A 19,171-nucleotide genomic window follows, 5' to 3' on the forward strand; every position below is an offset into this window, starting at 1 on the left:
AATGTCACTTTATCAAGTTCTTTCCTGATCATCTTGGAATACTTTATTTTCTTACCCTGCTTTATTTTCTCTGTAACATAAAGTTTCATCTAATATACTATGTATTTTACTTTTGGTTTTCTGTTCCACTTCACTAGAATATAAATTCCATAAAGTATGGAGATTTTTAAAATGTGTATGTGTCCCCTCCTCACCAGCCACTGCTAGGTCTTTAGTGCCTGAAACAGAGTTAAGACAGTCAAATATCTGTTGAATATGCAAAAGATGTTCACTAACCAGAACATTCTCTACCTGATACTAGGCATAAGGGGGGTCTGTGAGCATAATGATATCTTTTATTATTCTCATAAAGTCTTGAAAAGTACCTGAAGCTTCTACTAGCCCCTTGAAATAATTTAAACCTTTGATTCATTCATTCTACTCACTCATTTATTCATTCACTAGTCACATTTAAATATGGCAGATACTAGCTATTACCAGGGATTAAGTGACAATTTTTTTTTGAGAGGAGAGACAGAGAGAGAGAGAGAATTTTTAATATTTATTTTTTAGTTTTTGGCGGACACAACATCTTTGTTTTTGTATGTGGTGCTGAAGATCGAACCTGGGCTGCACGCATGCCAGGCGAGCGCGCTACCGCTTGAGCCACATCCCCAGCCCAAGTGACAAATTTTTAAAAATTTTTTTAAAAAATATTTTTTAGGGAAGCGGTTCAATGGCAAAGCGCTTGCCTGGCATTGAAGCTGTGGGTTCAATCCCCATTCCGAAAAGAAAAAAAAAATTTGACAGATAAATGAACCCAAAGGGTTTGTGGCTCAGTGGTAAAGTGCTCGCCTAGCACTTGTGAGGCCCTGGGTTTGATCCTCAGCACCACACAAAAATAAATAAATAAAATGAAAAAAAGTTAATAAAAATTAAAAAAATATATATTTTTACTTGTTGATGTACCTTTATTTTTTATTTATTTATATGTGGTGCTGACAATGGAACCCAGTGCCCCACACATGCTAGGCAAGCGCTCTGCCACTGAGCCACAACTCCAGCCCACAGTGACAAATTTTTATGACAAACTTATATTCTAGTTGGAACAGAGATGGAGTTGAAGTGTACTGAGAAAACAGAAGAACCATGTGTCTCCTTACTGTCATTTCACTGTGTGAGGTATATAATATAATATAATATATATATGTATTTTTTTTTTTCCTTGAAGCCCTGGGGATTGAACCCTGGGCCTCACACATGCAAGCAAGTGCTCTATCAGAGCTAAACCCTAAACCCAGGAATAAAAGCCCTTGTTATCTATACTCATTCATATTTTATTTCTTATACTTCTCTATGCTATCTCCCCTTGACCTAGTACTATTTAATAAAGCATTAAGACTCTCATTTTTCCCTTGCAAAAGGGAGTTTCCAGACAATTACTGCATTTGGCTGAGATCCAAATAAAAAATCAGAGTCAGCTCTGAAGAATCAAATCGAGGTGATTATGTAAATGGCAGTATGCAAGAGCAAAATCTAGGAGATGCATGGTGAAGAGATTTTATTGAGTAAGTGGTTTCATTTTATTTTAGATAAATAAATGATACAAAGCTTTAGATGCAAGGAAAAAATCTTACTTCCTGCAGGCATTCATTCATTAAAAATTTAGAATTACCTAATGAGATCCTAGTTCACAACTAGCACAACATAATGCTCTATATGAGCACACACAAAAAAAATGTAATTTAATAGATTCCACTCTTGGGCTGGGGATGTGGCTCAAGCGGTAGCGCGCTCGCCTGGCATGCGTGCGGCCCGGGTTCGATCCTCAGCACCACATACAAACCAAGATGTTGTGTCCGCCGAGAACTAAAAATAAATAAATAAATATTAAAATTCTCTCTCTCTCTCCCCTCCCTGTCTCACTTCCTTTAAAAAAAAAAAAAAAAAAAAAAAAAAAAAAGATTCCACTCTGTAGCAAATGGCGCTTTTGTTAAGGAGACAAGGCAGAAAAATATCATGAAGATAAATAAAACTATAGAGAAACAGTGCATCCACCTCAGCCCCCATTCGTTGAGCTATTTTGATTTTTCTTGACTCTCTGATCACACTGGATTATAGCTAAGGCTACAATTAATCCACTTTGTCTTCTCTCTATATCCCCATCCTTTGATTTTACCTCACTTTCATCTTTTCTATTACTCAAATCAGGATTCTTTTGATCCCAGGCTGTGGAGTTGGAGAAAAATCAAATCATTTAGTGTTCCGTAATCTTCAGCAGGTTTCAATTTAATGTTTACAGGTAATCTGAACATAGGCTTGGTAAATGAGGTAGGAAATTTTAACAACTATTGGAAAACCTTAGGTATTTAAACCCAGTCACTAAGAATGAAAGGTCCCAGAAAAGCAGATTACATTGAGACCAGGAGACAAAGTCTAAATTCATACCCTGGAGTCATTTTAACAAATACAGAAAAAACAGGAGACTTTTACATATATTTGAAAGAAATCTGTGCTATAAATCAGTTTGGGCAGACAGAGGAGACCAAGAATTCTCGCATATACCGTCATGGTGTCATTCGAGGCGTTCCCTTCAAGGTAAGGCTTGAGAGGGAGGAAATCTAATGGTACTATCTAGCATTTCGAATTCCAGATGTCTGAAACAGACTTGCACCGAGACGGCTCCACACTTCTTTAAAGGTGCGGGAAGAATTTAAAAATAATAAAACGCGAACACTTTTCCCTTTGATAACGCAGCCGGGTTGCAACAAAGCTCGTTTGGAGCCCTGAAATATCTCGCGATATTCTCGTGGCCCACTACTCCACCTCCTATGGCGGGAACATTCCGGAAGTGACTGCATTCTCTGCGGCAGTCTTCTGTCGGAAGTGACGTGATATCCCAGAATCCTTGGAGGAAGGGACGCGCTTACCTGCGTTCCTCATGCAGTCCAACGTGGGACGTTTAGCCAGCGTGGTCTGAGCTTTCACGGGAAGGCGTGGACGTTTGTGCTCTAAGCTTCGGCTTAGCGGGCCTTTTTTGGCTGCGAAGTTGGTGGGTCTTTTTGCACTGGTACAAGAGCTCGTGGCGGCCCGCGCGGCGCCGTGACCTGGCCTCACTATGTTGGTGCTATTTGAAACGTCGGTTGGCTACGCCATCTTTAAGGTAGGTGGGAGATTGAGCCGTTGGAGGGGAAGGCCTGTATTGAACAAGCCAGAAGAGGGATAAAGGAGAGGCCGAAAGAACAGAGGATCGTGTGGATGCCTTTTAGGTCGCCGGGCTCGGAAAGGAAGTGAAAAGCCTGAGGGTCCGGTGTTGCGGTGAGCACGTGGCCCTGCCGTTTGGGCGACCCTTTCTGCTTTAGAGAATTTGGTTTAGTTGAAGAGGTGGACAGGAGCCGTGTTAAGGAAAGTTCTGTATTGTAAATTTAAAAAAAAGAAGGTTCTGCATTTATTTTAAAGAGATCGAGTTTTATTGGATTCTTTGAGCAATGATGGAAAGCTTTTAAACAGAGGAGTAACCTGATGTAATATGTCTTTTGACGAAGGTTATTCTATGTAAAGACTATGTTACAGGGAGGGAAGCAAGGATGTATTTGCATTAATTAAAACAAGTTGAGATTGCTTGTGTTGAAAGTTATGGAGGGGAACGGTGAGGACTCTAAAAGGTAGGAACTGACAGTTGGCTGATGGATCGCATGTGGGTTCTGGTTTAAGATGGTTAGGTATGAAGGCTCTTGGCCATGGCTGCTGGAGATTTGTGGATCTGGGGTATGTGAAACTTGCATTGTCTTTTAAACTTTTAAATTAAATTGTGTAGATGGTACACTTCAGAATTTCAGGTTTGAAGATTAGAGGAGAAATCTGAGCTGGTGATACCAATATGAGACTTGGTTGTTTTAATAGGAAAAGTTTGCACGGAAATGGTTTAACAGTGAGACATTTGTATAGTGGAATGTTATTGGGGTCTTAGAAGGAAAGAGCTAGGTTGAGTGCTCACCATGTGCTAGTCAGGAGCTTTTCAAATATAGCAACGAAAAACAGTTTTCATATTTTAAGTGTGTGTGTTGATGTAAGACAAAAGTGTTAGAACATGGTACAGTTTCAGTTGTCAATCAAAAAACTCAAAAGTTTGTATTTGTCGTAGGAATCCGAAAGTACAGAAAACTTAACTTTTGACATTTGAAAATATACTTTTATGTGCATTTGTTATGTCAGATACTTGTTTTTTTAAGGAAACCAATGAAATAATAATTTAAAGCCAAAATACAGCTTTGCTTATTTTTCTTGTCATTGGAGTAATCTGTAAGTAATTGCAGTATTAGCAATTTTAAGGAACTTTTAGAGCCTTCGTTCCCATTAGAGCTCTAAAATGTGTTTATTTTGCTTTTCTCCAGTCTTTTGGAATCTAGATTCTTTTTTTAGAATTCTGGATATGCCCTAAATTCTCTTATTCATATGATCTGTCATATTTTGAATCAGTGTCTATCAATGAGTCTGGTGGATTGATTTTAATGCTATTCTGAACGGGATGTTAGGAGGAAGCAGGTTTGCACAGTCTACTGGATGCCTCTGATTGTGTGAAAGGGAATTGGTTTTGCAACTGTCTGATTTCTAGATGTGGGTCATAAAACTAAAGTATACAACCGTGTCTCTTGATGAGTTTCTGGTTTATATTAATGGCCTATAAAAATAAGTATTTTGTTACAGTTTTCAATGTTATTTCTCTGCAAGTTAATGTTCAAAATTAATGTGGTTTTTGTAACCTAAAATCAGGCTTGAATATAGAAATACTGATTATTTTATGACTTTTAGCATTAATATTAGTTATTGATTTCTTCTGAATAAAACAATGTTCTGAAGTTAAATAGCAGCAATGATCACAATTTTGTGAAACAAATTATGTACTTTCAGAAGGTAAATATTGTATAACGTGAATTATCAAAAAGGTAGATATACAGTACATGTTTATTAGCTTCCCATAGCCTTTAAAAATACTGGGGTATAAAGTTATATTGGTTACAAGAAAATTCCTGTTTTGAGAATGCTTTAAGAAATTTTTTTCACCTCAAATTATGTGGAATGTTTAATATACAACCCAGTGTACACATAAAATTCTATATATACAGTAAAAGTAATTTCAGAAGTTTTACTACTCATTAAGAAGATTATATAGGGCTTGGAGGTATGTCCTAGGTGTCCTAGTACAGGCCTTACGTTCAATTTCTAGTCTCACACACACACACACACACACGAGTTTTTTTATATGTACTAATGCAAAGATTGTTATAGCAACTATTGTAGTTACTTTGGGGGCAGGGTACCAGAGATTGAACCCAGGGATGCTTAACCACTGAGCCACATCCTCAGTTGTTTTTATATTTTATTTAAGGGGAGGGGGCCCTGGGGTTGTGGCTCAGTGGTAGAGTGCTCGCCTAGCATGCACGAGGCACTGGGTTTGATCCTCAGCACCACATAAACGTTAAAATAAAGATATTGTGTCCACCTAAAACTTAAGAATAAATATTAAAAAAAGAGAGACAGGGTCTCGCTAAGTTATTTAGGGCCTTGCTAAGTTGGTGAGGCTGCCCTTAAACTTGTGATTCTCATGCCTCAGCCTCCCAAGCTGCTGGAATTATGCCTGGCTATTAATTATATTAATAAAATATTAAATAAAATATTTATTTTTTAGTTATCGGCGGACACAACATCTTTGTTTGTATGTGGTGCTGAGGATCCAACCCGGGCCGCACGCATGCCAGGCAAGCTCACTACCGCTTGAGCCACATCCCCAGCCCAATTATAGTTACTTCTATTATTGCTTATAACTAATATAGTTCTAGAATGTTAACAAAACTCAATTTGTGTCACTTGGGGCACAGCATAAGATGAACAGACAGCTGTTAGTATTGCTAAGCCCAGGCCTTTAGCTGTGCTGTCCAATATAGTAGCCACTAACCACATGTAAAACTTTCATGCTTGTCATATAGCTAGTATGAGGGGATGATTTTTGGGGGGGTCAGGGGTGAAGTGGGACTAGGGAGTGAACGCAGGGAGACTCTTACATGCTTACAGCTGAGCTGTATCCCAAGACCCACGCAGATTTTTTAAAATAAAAATAACTTTAATTTTAATGGTCACATTGTATAGTGCAGCTGTATAGCATAGCATTCTGTTTTTTCATTTTCTTAGAACTCAGGAAAATTTCTGGTGCGCATACCAAATGCTTGTATACAACAAAATTACTGAGTAATATATTTTTCCAGCTGTATTGAATATACTTTGCATGCTATATAACTCACCTGATATGTTTGTTTGTTTTGAAATATTTTTTAGTTGTTGATAGACCTTTATTTTATTTATTTATATGCGGTGCTGAGATTCGAACCCAGTGCCTTGCACATGCCAGGCAAGTGCAGTACTGCTCAGCCCCAGCCCCTCACCTGATAAGTTTTAGGGGGGGAAAAATGCAGTTGTGCCATCACCCCTGCATTCTAGGATGCTTCATCTCAGGAGCCTCTTCTGCCTATTTTCTTTTTTTAAAAGGTTTTTTTTTTTAGATACACATGACAGTATATTTTGATATAGTATACATACATGGAGTACTGCCCATTCCAATTAGGATCCCATTCTTGTAGTTATCCATGATGATGAGGAGTTTCACTGGTGGTTTATTCACATGGGAAAGTTATGTCTGATCCATTCTATTGCCTTTCATATTCTTATCCCCCATCCTCCTTCTGTGTTAGCGTCTGCATGTCAGAGAGAACATCCATCCTTTGGTTTTTTTGGGATTGGCTTATTTCACTTAGCATGATAGTTTCCATTTCCATCCATTTACTGACAGAAGTTATAAAGCCATTCTTTTTTATGGCTGAGCAATATTCCATCGTGTGTATATACACCACATTTTCTTTATTCATTCATCTGTTGAAGGGTGCCTAGATTGGTTCCATAGTTTAGCTGTTGTGAATTGAGCTGCTATAAACATTGATGTGGCTGTGTCATTGTAGTATGCTGATTTTCTATACTAAGGAGTGGGACAGCTGGGTCAAATGGTGGTTCCGTTTCAGTTTTTCTGAGGAATCTCCATACTGCTTTCCAGAGTACACCCACCAGCAGTGTATGAGTGTACGTACCATTTTCCCCACATCCTCACCAACATTTATTGTTATTGTATTCTTTTTTTTTTTTTTTTAATTTTTATTTATTTTTATTGTTTAATTTTCGGCGGACACAACATCTTTGTTGGTATGTGGTGCTGAGGATCGAACCCGGGATGCACGCATGCCAGGCGAGCGCGCTACCGCTTGAGCCACACCCCCAGCCCATTATTGTATTCTTGATAATTGCCATTCTGATTGGAGTGAGATGGGATCTATCTTCCGCATATTTTCAAGTTGATCCCAGCTGTAGGCAACCAGTGATCGGCTTTCTGTTTGTATAATTTTGTGATTTCATGTAAATGCAGTAGTATTTTAATCGTTGTGTTTGGCTTTTTGCACTTGGCATAATGCTTTTGAAGTTATTCATGTTGCATGTATCAGTTGGTACCTTTTTTTAAAATTTATTTTTAGTTGTTGATAGACCTTTATTTATTTATTTATATGTGGTGCTAGAATCAAACCCAGTGCCTTACACATGCCAGGCAAGTGTGCTACCGCTGAGCCCCAGTCCCAGCCCCCCAATTGGTACTTTTTTGAGTAATTTACATCTTACACTATTAAATTATTGATTTATCTTGTACACAAACAAGTTTCATAAAACATTAGTTGTCCATGTTGTCTGTGATGAAGCAAAACTTTAAAAAATACCATCAACTATCAAGTAAAATAGAAAATCCCAAATAATAAGAAATGCAAATTAAGATAGTTTTTGGTATACTGGCACTCTTTCCTAGTCAGAGATTATTTTCTGTCTGGAATAGAAAAGGATGCTCTGGTCATTTCTGGCACACTAAGGAATTTTTTTTTCTTTCTTTTTACTGTAAGAATTTTCAAGTAGCAGGGGCAAGGTTAGTAATAAACTTCCCTGTATCCTGTCACACAGCCTTCATAGACTCATTTTATATTAGTGATCACTCATCTTCACTAGATTGTTTTGGAGCAAATCTGGACATTTCATTTCATTTGTAAATATATGTGTCCATAAGATAATAGACATGTTTTAAAAATAGCAAGCAGTATAAATAGCAGTTCTAAAGATTTACACATATGTATATATATGTATATATATGTTTTAGTTTTAGGTAAGCACAATACCTTTATTTTTATTTTTATGTGGTGCTGAGGATGGAACCCAGTTTCTCACGTGTGCCACTGATCCACAATCCCAGCCCCTAAAGATTTTTTTTAATGGTAATAGTAGTTATATAGTGATTCTACTTAGAAATGGAAAATATTACTGTATTAATCCAAAATAAACTTAAGATGGATTTTGTATGCAGGTGTTTGAAGTTTTCTTATCTAAAATGAATGTTTATAAATTTGAGGCAAATGTAAAACAAATGTATTTTTTTGTTCACACAGCTTTTCTGTTTTTATTAGTAATATTATCTTCCATGTTACTTCATGGTTTGTTTTCCTTAAGAAAGTTTCCTTTGTTATTTTAACTTCAATTTAAGGGTGATGATATATCTTCTAATATGCCAGTTTTGTTACCCAAATGTTATCTTCATATACTTTTCTTTTCAGCTAGAACAAAAAATGTGAATTGTATGAGTTATATCCCTTATTTGATACACATCCTTTTGACAGTTGGTGACCTTTGGATATGGTTCCTGCAGTTTCTGAATAATTTTTAAAAGTTGGGATTATTATATGAGCCTCCATTAAAAAAAATTTCAGTAAATATTTTAGTGAAGTCATGAATTTTTGGATTCCAAAGCTTCATGTTTTGCAAAATAAAACTAGTGTAGTTTATAGTTTTTTCATACCAACAGTATACTTTGTAATGTTTACAGCTCCTTAACTTGTGGTTCCTTTAATATTTTCTCAGTTTGATTTATTTTGACCAACTTTTCAAATTCTGTAAATATATCTAGTTAAGCTGTGTCAGGTTTAATTTGAACAACAGATCTTTTAAAATTATCTTACTCATCTGAAAACTTAAGTTTTACACACTTTGCAGTATTGTTTCTTTTTTTCTTCCTTTTAAGGTACTAAGGGTTTAACTCAGGAGTGCTATACAACTGAACTATATCGACCCTCCCACCCCCCTACTCATTTGAAATAGAGGCTCACTAAGTTGCTGAGACTGGCCTTGAACTCACAGTCCTCCTGCCTCAGCCTCTGGAGTAGCTGGGGAATTGCAGGCATAGGCCATAGTGCTGGGCTTTTATTTACTGATTTAAGTGAAACTGATAAGATCTCTTAAAAGCAGTGTGGACACATCTGTCAACATAAGCCTATTTTACATGATCAATTAACTCTACTTCCAATCGCTTGTCTTATTGAATATAACGTGTAGGTACAAAGGTCTTTTTGTTTTGGTACTGGGGATTGAATCCAGGGATACTTTTCCACTGAGCCACATCCCCATCTTTTTATTTTATTTCTTATTTTGAGACAGAGTTTTGCCAAGTTGCTGAGGTTGGATTTGAACCGGCAATCCTGCCTCAGCTTTCTGAGTTGCTGGGATTACAGGCATGTACCACTGCATCTAGTTCAAAGATAATTTTTTTCTGAAGCATTAAAAAGGAAAAATTAGACATCCTTAAAGCAAAAATCGTGGTATATTCATACAGTGTAATTCCTAAAAGTATGCATGAACTAGTAATTTGATCAAAAGTTTGTACTGGGTTAGAAACCTAATTCATTATTTCAGTTAGAAAAAATAGCCTTCACCACCCTCATTTTATATGTATAGTACTTGAAGAATGTAGCAAATGCCTGCATTGGTCCATTTGAAGAAAACTATTTAAATATTTTATTGTAGGTTCTAAATGAGAAGAAACTTCAAGAGGTTGATAGTTTGTGGAAAGAATTTGAAACTCCAGAGAAAGCAAATAAAATGTAAGTAATCTTGAAACCTAGAATTTAACACTTAACATTTAAGATTGTGGCCCCCACTCCATTAGTATAGTGTTACATTCAGTTTTTTGTTTTGAAATCTGCTTTATGAATAATGGTAATATGAGCCTAATTATTATGGATGTTTTATTTGGAACATAGGCCATCTCAGCTTATTTGTATTATTTGCAGACTAGAGTGGACAGCACCCCAAAATGAATAATTTATAGGTATTTGAAAACAGTTGATTGAATTAAGTATAAATTTCTGTTAAAAGTAATTGTATAAAGCAAGGAATACTGATTTTCTTGCATTGATATTCAGATTTTTTTACTTAGCATATTCATTCTTTCTTTTTTTAAATATTTCTTAAAAAAATTTTTTTACATGTCTTTATTTTTTTATGTGGTGCTGAGGATCGAACCTGGGTCTCGCCCATGCTAGGCGAGCGCTCTACCGCTGAGTCACAATCCCAGCCCAGCATATTCATTCTTAATGACTTCTACTTCCTAGTAAAATAAAATAACTAGCTAATAAATTCTAGATAAAGTCCTGTCTTGGACTCCTCAAGATTTCTTGGCAAGAAAGTAGAGTATAACTTTGATAGCTCAACTGAAGAAATGAGTGGTGGGAGGGACAGCTGGCATTTCCTCAAGGTAGAGTCAATATAGTTATTCCACCATCTCTGAATCAACTTGTGAAATATTTGATAAATGTGTTCCTAGGAAGAACCACTGATCCTCTTGATACTTGTGGTTTTGGGAGGGATCTGTATATGATTATGTCCATGGATGCCAACGGGTATTTGATAATACTTCTGTTATTGCTAACAAAAGGCAAAAGAGTAAAAGGAAACTTCTTTTTGGAGGAGGGCACATCTGGAGATTAAACAGGAGAAACTTGCTACTGCTATGAAAGAATGTTAAACCCAAAGAAATGGCATACTAAACAATTAAAGAAGCAAAATATAGATTGTAGTATTAGTAGTAGAACCCCCCTCCCAAAATTAAAACAGCTTGAATGTCCATCAGTAATGATATTGTTGCATAAACTGTAGTATATAAATCTCTTCACAGTACAGAGTGATGTTCATGAAACTCAGAAAACCAAGCTTCAGGGTAATTTGTTTAACGTGATTTCATTTTTTGTAGTGTCTTTGTTTATATGCATTTATTCAAGTATTGAGAGACACAAACAAATGCCACTTCAAAAAAGATAGACGTGAGGATAAGGTGGGGCAGAAAAAGATGAATTTATTACTTATTACTTTTCCTTCGGATTTTTATATTTTTAAGTGATTTTTAATTTTTTTTACATATACGTTATATATATGTATGTGTATACATATATATTTGTTTTGTTTGGTACTGGGGGTTGAACTCAGGGGTACTCAAGCACCAAGCCACATCCTCAGCTCTAATTTGTATTTTATTTAGAGACAGGGTTTTACTGAGTTGCTTAGCACCTTGCTTTTGCTGAGACTGGCTTTGAACTCAAAATCCTCCTGCCTCAACCTCCAAAGCTGCTGCAGTTAACAGGCGTGAGCCACCACGCCAGCTTTTTAATTTTTTTTTTTTTTTAAGGGATCGCCATGTTCCCTTGTCAGGTAAGAAAATCTTATTTAACACTGTAATGTACAATTAATAATTATTAATAGTTACAATTTTTTGAACAAAACAGTTGTTTCAGGCAAATAGAAGACTGATTTTCCTTTTTCAAGGGTCGTGCTTTTGCTGGGTTAAGGTAATTCACGGTTGTCAATGATGTATTCCAATTGAAACTGAATCTTAGTGATCTAGCTCAAATATTCGTCACTACCACTGAGACAACTATGAATTAACCATGTACATTTCTTTCTACATAAAATGTAACCCTGCGTATAAATGCATATGGGATAAAAGGGGCAAAACAAAAAGTTAAGGAAACAGATGTGACAAACTTGGGGGGGGGGTACTGGGGGTTGAACTCGGGGGCACTCAGGGCCCCACTGAGCTCTATTTTCCCCAGCTCTATTTTGCATTTTATTTAGAGATGGGTGAATTCACAATCTTCCTGTCTTAGTCTCCCAAGCCACTGGGGTGGTGTGGGGCAACAGTAGACTTTTTAAAAGGTGTTTGTACTGGTTAGACAAGTGAATATCTTAAGATACCTTCCTTAAGAGGGCTTCAAATATTTTTTCCTTGGGTCAGTTCTGTGTTGTATAGTAAAAGTCATCTGTGTCCATAGCAGCGGGGATTATGATGAAGCTTCAACATGTTTGTTCTTGGCCTAAGTTTTCTTCAAAGTGTATAACTTTGTTTGTACGATTCTGGACATTACTAGCCCAACATTTAGAAGAACTGGTCACTTTAAGAAGAATATTCTAATTTTGTACCTTGATTCTCATCGACAGTCAATTTCTTTTATTGCTACACACTTTGGAACACCAACACTTTTTTCATGGCTTTTGTAGAATAGTGTGCTTCCATAATATATTTCTTTTCTTTTAAATTCTAGAGTAAAGCTAAAGCATTTTGAGAAATTTCAGGATACAGCAGAAGCATTAGCAGGTAAAGTAAGAGACTAGAAGCTTTTTTTCTTAATTTATTTTGGTGTTGGTAGTTTATTTTCCTTATTAAAAGGTTGTTTGCTTCAGTTGCCTGAGTTAACCTTATTCAATGTTGTCAATGATGCATTCTTAATGGAACTGAATTTAAGTGATCTAACTCAAATTCGTCACTACCACTGAGACAACATTGAGTTAGCTTTTTTCACCATAGGGCTGGTTTTCCCCATGTGATGAGAGGTGAGAAGTGGTTAAATTGATCTCCCTGTGGAAACCAGCAGCATAATGCTGAAGCACAATTCAGTAAAAGCTGTTCTGCAAGGGACCAAGGTAATGTGGTCAAGTACACAGCTCTCTGATAGTTTGATCCAAGGGTAAAGTTGAGACTAGCTGGGATTCACAATTAGGAAAAAAAAAGATAAGGCTCTCCAGGGGTATACATTCAGGTAAGCATATCAATATAATTAAAAATTGTAGGAAAACTAATAGTTTTTTTGTTTTGAATAAACTACAGAGGAGCACAATAGTTTGTTTATATTAAGTTAACAAAAAAGAAGAAGGATAGATAAAGTTGCTGAAATTCTATATTGCAAATCAGCCAACTACTTGGGTGATAAAATTAGGAAATGAACATCTGTAAGGAAGAATATTAAAATTAAGAATTTGACAGATAAAAATAATTTATTCATCAACCATGGGAAAAGATATGATTCTGAGTGAAAATTGAAAATAAATGTGCTTGAATATTATTGGGCCACCTATCCTTGAAGAGGGTAGGCTAAATGAGGATCCAATAATGAGGCCAGTTTGTTTGTTTGTTTATTTTTGGTACTGGGCATTGAACACAGAGGTGCTTTAGCCACCAAGCCACATCCCCAATCTTTTTATTTTTTATTTCAAGACAAGGTGTTGTTGAGTTGCTGTAACTGGCCTTGAACTTGGGATCCTCCTGTTTCTGTCTCCTGAGTTGGTGGGATTACATTCCTGCACCACTGCCTGCCCAGGTTGTTTCTTTTTTTAAATAAGTAGTTCTAAGGCTCCTTCAGCCATATAGCACAACAATGATATTGTTGCCCTGGAGAATTCTTTAAAAGATCTGCTTAAGTATGGGTAGAATTTTGATAAAATCCCAAGCAATATTGTGTTAGCTATACTCCAACAGTAGGGGGCATTGTTTGCATAGATCATGATATTACCGGTTCCTCCTCAAATTGTGAAATGCTGCATCCTTGATCCCTAGTATCTTCTTGTGAATTATTTTTTTTATATCATTGCTAATGTTTTGGAGATTTTTTTTTTTAATATTTATATTTTAGTTCTCGGTGGACACAACATCTTTGTTTGTATGTGGTGCTGAGGATCGAACCCGGGCCGCACGCGTGCCAGGCGAACCAGGCGAGCGCGCTACCGCTTGAGCCACATCCCCAGCCCCGATCATATGACTTTAAATAACAATGTATGTTATCACATTGTTATTTTAAGTCATATCTCTGGCTAGGAAAGTATATCAATAGTAGAGTGCATACTTTGCATGTGTTGGGTTCTGGGTTCAATTCTTAAAACCACCAAAAATAAAAAAAAATTAAGTTGCCCTGGTCTAATCTCCACAATGCAGAGATTGCTGTAAATTGGCAAATTTTTAGATTCTAGGACAGCATCTGACTATACAGGATTTATAATCATGGGGTATATGAATTCGAGTAAGTTCTCTAAGGAATCCAGTCATAGAAACCTGTGGTACCTTTTCCTGTTTTTACCAGTAAGGGAAACATCCCCTTAGAGTTTTGATTTGCAGTACTGGGGATTGCCTCATTCCAGTTTTGACATTGATAGCACCAAACTTGTATCTGTAAATGTCACTATGTATATTTTAAATCCCATAGCTTTAAAAATTAGAGTCTAATGGAGTGTGAAACCAAAATTCTGTATGGGTACCAGAAGTTCACATATGCCATTAGTATGGAGAGGCTTGTTTTTAGTCTTGCTTATGTTTTATATTAAATATAATAATAAATTTTGATATGGGGAAAATACGTATAATTATTAGAGTAGGAATTTTTAACTTAAGAAATGAGGATGAACACTAGGTTATAAATAAAAGATGATACAGAAGATTAGGAACAGGAAGCAAAAGTTAAATTTAAACTTTTCAATTAAGAAGTTTTTCTATTTATGTACATGTAATAGGTAGGTAGGTAGGTACGTGATGCTCAAACCCAGAACCTTAAGCATGCTAAGCAAGTGCTCTGCCACTAGTTACATCCCCAATCTGAGGGTTTAAAACCTTACATAAGGAAAAAATATAAAGAAGACCTTTTTCTCTCTCTCTCTTTTTTTTTTGGTACTGGGGATTGAACCTAGCAGCCCTCTGCCACTGAGCTACATCCTTAACCCTTTCTATTCTTTTTATTTTGAGACAGAGTCTCACTAAATTGTTTAGGGCCTGAGCCTCCTGAGTCAACTCGGGTTACTGGCATGCAAAGAAGACTGTTAGATTTTAAGGAATCAATGTAAAAATTATAAGAGTTTAGAAACCTGCAAAAGCTATGTGAGAGCCAGATGCTTTTTGTCCTCACCTTGAATCTTCCCAGATAACTGATGCAATGGACTTGTAATTCAAATGGATGACATGGAATCAGGAGGGAAGAACAGGTACCTGGCTAATGAAGCAAACTGCTTGACATTAGAAACTGGCAGGTCTTTCTTTCTGCTAGGCATAGTTTTAACCTCAGACAAAGTGAGAAGTACATATGGGTCTGGAAGTACATATACTTATCTAAGGAAGGGCTTGTTAACAGGAGATTTACAGGCACAGGCCTGATGATACATCTGGTTTGGGGATTAGCAAAAATAAGGCTTCCCTCCACTCAAACATGCTTACACTGTTGCACAGCCTTCCTTTTTTCTAATACTCATTTTGATATGATTTTAGGGTATTTTGCAGTCAAGGACATCAAGCTAGTCTATCTGAAATGACAGGAGAATGAATCTAAGACTTTACTATCCTCTCCTAGAGTTTGTGAGAACATTTGTGTGACGTAAAGATAGAAACCCTTCCTATAAGATATGTAACCATTCACATTGATTGTTTCAGAAGTGACATTAAATTTGGGCCTTTCAAAAGGAAGTATTTTGCTTTAAATTTTAAAATACGTTCTTGCAGTTAAAAATCTGAAGTAACTCTTGTGTTTTTCTTTTTTCTATAAAGCATTCACAGCTCTGATGGAGGGCAAAATCAATAAGCAGTTGAAGAAAGTTCTAAAGAAAATAGTGAAAGAAGCACATGAACCTCTGGCTGTAGCTGATGCTAAACTAGGAGGAGTCATAAAGGTAAAGTAGGGGTGAGGGTTTGGCCTAATGATAAGAGTATGTGCTGAGTATGCACAAAGCCCTGTGTTAGGCCCGCAAACACTAAAATGAACATACGAATGAATGAATTTAAAGTCATGTCTTTCTTTTATGCCTGCTAGTTTGATCTCACAGGATTCTAATTACAAAGCCTAGCCTTTGTAATAAGTTGTCGTAAGTTCTCATATTACATCTTTTTTCCTAAGCTACATAATAATTTCCATTAGTATTAGCAGAACCAAACATATATATAAGTAGTTCCTGTTCATTGTAGAAAATACAGATTAACAAAAAAAGATTAAAATTAGCCCTATCCCTGCTACTCATAATCTCTTTTTTTAAATTTATATATGATATTGGAATGCATTACAATTCTTATTACACATACAGAGTACAGTTTTTCAACAAAAATGGGGTCATGATTTTATTTTTTGGGTGTTTATTAGAAATCTTTAGTAGGGGGATATACTTGCTAGAAATAGTGAGAGTGGAAGGAAAGACTGGAAAAATAGCATACCAAACTCAAAAAGTAGAACAGTGAGATCCATTCATGATAGATTGAAGTTTAGTAGTTAAAGTAAATATTTCTGCCACAGGCTAATTGTTGTGATCATAAAACATACCTCTGAATCATGAAGTCAGGAAAGAACTATGTGAAATGGTAGCAAAGTGCTAAGATTTAAGAGCTTTAGTAATAAGTCAATGGTTAATTTTAAGAAGTTCATTTAAATAGATTACTTCTAATACTATTGGGCAATGAGGTTTTCGTTGATGATTTCAGTCTCTCCATCCTTTGCATTGTACACAGGCTTAACTTTATATATATATATATATTTTTTTTTTTTTGTTAAAGGCTATAACTTTTAGCACATTAGGAAGAAACAGACATTTTCAGTATCTTTATGAACTGAAGTATTCAAATTCCAAGTTGAGTTCTTAATGTAGACATTGTACTCAAGAGAATGAAAGCCTGAGAGAATATAGTAAGCAGTACTTGAATCAAGTGTTCATACTTGTGGTATAAGAATACCTACAAAGGCATGCAAAAGGGCATATTGATGATGGGTATCTTTTAAAATTATTTTTATTACTTAGTAAGTTTTTATACAGATTATCATGTATGATACACTAAATTGTGGCAGGGGGTGGGGGGCATGGATTGAATCCAGAGGCACTTAATCACTGAGTCACATCCCCAAGCCTATTTATTTTTTATTTTGAGACAGGGTCTTGCTAAGTTGCTGAGGCTGGTCTGGAACTTGCAATCCTCCTGCCTCAGCCTCCCAAATTGCTGGGTTACAGATGTGTGCCACTGTACCCAGCTATATATTTTCTTCTTAAATGCGTTTTGCATACCTGTTAATATTTGCATGAGATAGACTAGAACTATGTAGACCTGTGTGAAGTAGTTAGCCAATACACTGCAGTATGGAAAATTGAAGGTGTGCAGGGGAAAGAAAAAATTATCCCATTGTGGGTAATTTGAATTTGGCAATCCTCCTGCCTCAGCCTCCCAAGCTGTTGGGATTATAGGCGTGTCGGCTTCATTACAATCTTACAAGTGTATTACCTTTATACTTTAATTTTGTTTTTAATTAATTACATTTGAAAGTCAAATAACAAAGTAATGAAAGATCCTCAAAGCTTTTTTTAAAAAAGGGAACAAAACTACTAAGTCAAATTATATTCATCATTTACAGCTTTTAATTCGATTAGTCAAGCTGTCTTCCAGGAAGTTTGTACAGATTTGACTTCTATCCACAATATACTCGAGTATTTATAAACATATAAGAAACTTCATCAAACTGAAAATGCATGTGCTCAAATCAGTACATTAACATATAAGAACTAATTTCAGGAAATCTCTTATTTATTAGAAATGTTCTTATTCTTGTAGGAAAAACTGAATCTCAGTTGTATCCATAGTCCTGTCGTTAATGAACTTATGAGAGGAATCCGATCACAAATGGATGGATTAATCCCTGGTGTAGAACCACGTGAAATGTCAGCCATGTGTCTTGGGTTGGCCCACAGGTGAGAAATACTGTAAAACTGTTCCTAAAATGTTACAGATATTAACTTAATCCTCATATTAACCTCATGAGGAAACTAATATTGTGAAATAGTAAAGCTGATAAATGATAAAGCCAGGATTTGAACCCATACAACCTGGCCCTATTGCTGGGTTCTTAAAACTTCATCATAGGAATTATTTACCATTCTAGTGTTGGATCCCTCATTTTATTTTATCTCTACCAACTCTAATACTGTGCCTCCACCCACTGCCACTTCCCAGAATTTTCAAATCTGCTATATTTCCTTCCATTTTGTATGTGTGTGTCAGTTTCCATTTTGTATATGTGTGTCAGTGTTGATTTTTTACCGTTTTTTAATACTTTTTTAGAATAAGGCATCTTAATTCTCCCACGTTTAATGACAGGTTCATTATTGTGCACATTGCTGCTGTGCTGTGTTCACAAAAAGCTTGATACTCTGGTGTACTAAAAATAGTTTGTGAAGAAAGTAAGAGATTATAGGTAGAATATTTAAAACCTATGCAACTGTATAGGTAGCACTATCAAAAATGATTCTATGAGCTAAGTTTGTAGATCAGTGGTAGAGGGCTTGCCTAGTGTGTGAGGCACTGGGTTTGATTCTTAGCACTGCACATGAATGAATAAATAAAGGTTCATGAACAACAACAATATATTTTGAAAAATGATTCTTTCTATATGTGGTACAGCACAATTAAAAAGTCTTGTGAAGTTTATATTAAATAAATACTACATGCTGGGCATGGTGATGCACACTTATAATTCCAGCTGCTTGGAAGGCTGAGGCGGGAGGATCGAAAGTTAAAAGCCAGCCTCAGCTAAAGTGAGGTGCTAAGCAACTTAGTGAGATCCTGTCTCTAACTAAAATACAAAATAGGGCTGGGGATGTAACTCAGTGGTAGATCACATCTCTGTTCAATCCCCAGTAGTGCAAAGAAAGAATTATTACAATAAATAGTAGTCTCTAACACAAATTTTAAGAAGTGAGCAGAGGACTAGTCTAGCATTTTTGAGGCCCCGAGTTCAAACCACATAGTAGGGACAGGGGTGAATATAGACTAATGAAAAGGTTGAAGCTGCTGTATTATAGAAATAAGAGTAGAGACCAGGAAGAATTTTTAAATGAGCTTCTCTAAGAATAAGTATTGAAACTGAATCATTACTCAAATATAGGATTAAACAACAATGTGTATACCAGTGGTTCTCTTAAGGACAATTAGATGTTCCCTTGAGTTATT

The 19,171-nt window shown here is 36.1% G+C and overlaps 1 protein-coding gene, 1 long non-coding RNA gene and 2 other non-coding genes across 7 annotated transcripts in view; 3 read left to right on the forward strand and 1 right to left on the reverse strand.

Annotated features, from left to right (window-relative positions):
• Window positions 1–2,869: 2,869 nt before the first annotated feature.
• Nop58 (NOP58 ribonucleoprotein) overlaps window positions 2,870–19,171 on the forward strand; it is a 30,119-nt gene continuing 13,817 nt past the window's right edge. Inside the window, exons 1-5 of one of the 4 annotated variants that reach the window (XM_015481275.2) lie at window positions 2,870–3,142; window positions 9,913–9,989; window positions 12,483–12,535; window positions 15,740–15,861; window positions 17,777–17,913. In XM_015481275.2, coding sequence (XP_015336761.1) covers window positions 3,098–3,142; window positions 9,913–9,989; window positions 12,483–12,535; window positions 15,740–15,861; window positions 17,777–17,913 — 434 coding nt within the window. In that variant the 5' untranslated portion in view covers window positions 2,870–3,097. Of the gene's footprint in view, window positions 3,143–9,910; window positions 9,990–12,482; window positions 12,536–12,745; window positions 12,862–13,931; window positions 15,184–15,739; window positions 15,862–17,776; window positions 17,914–19,171 lie in introns of those variants that run through there. The other 3 variants (XM_015481279.2, XM_015481277.2, XM_015481278.2) reach the window with 3 other exon arrangements.
• Window positions 9,003–18,053, reverse strand: LOC125618181. Its single transcript, XR_007349440.1, has 3 exons — window positions 17,925–18,053; window positions 12,377–12,385; window positions 9,003–9,015 (listed from the first exon to the last, which is right to left on the reverse strand). It is a non-coding gene; the product is annotated as an uncharacterized LOC125618181 (long non-coding RNA).
• On the forward strand, window positions 11,734–11,822 carry LOC125618392. The gene has a single exon (XR_007349674.1). It is a non-coding gene; the product is annotated as a small nucleolar RNA SNORD70 (small nucleolar RNA).
• LOC125618391 lies at window positions 12,640–12,726 on the forward strand. The gene has a single exon (XR_007349673.1). It is a non-coding gene; the product is annotated as a small nucleolar RNA SNORD70 (small nucleolar RNA).

Source organism: Marmota marmota, unplaced genomic scaffold (assembly GCF_001458135.2).
Source record: "Marmota marmota marmota unplaced genomic scaffold, marMar, whole genome shotgun sequence".
NCBI classification, from domain to species: domain Eukaryota; kingdom Metazoa; phylum Chordata; class Mammalia; order Rodentia; family Sciuridae; genus Marmota; species Marmota marmota.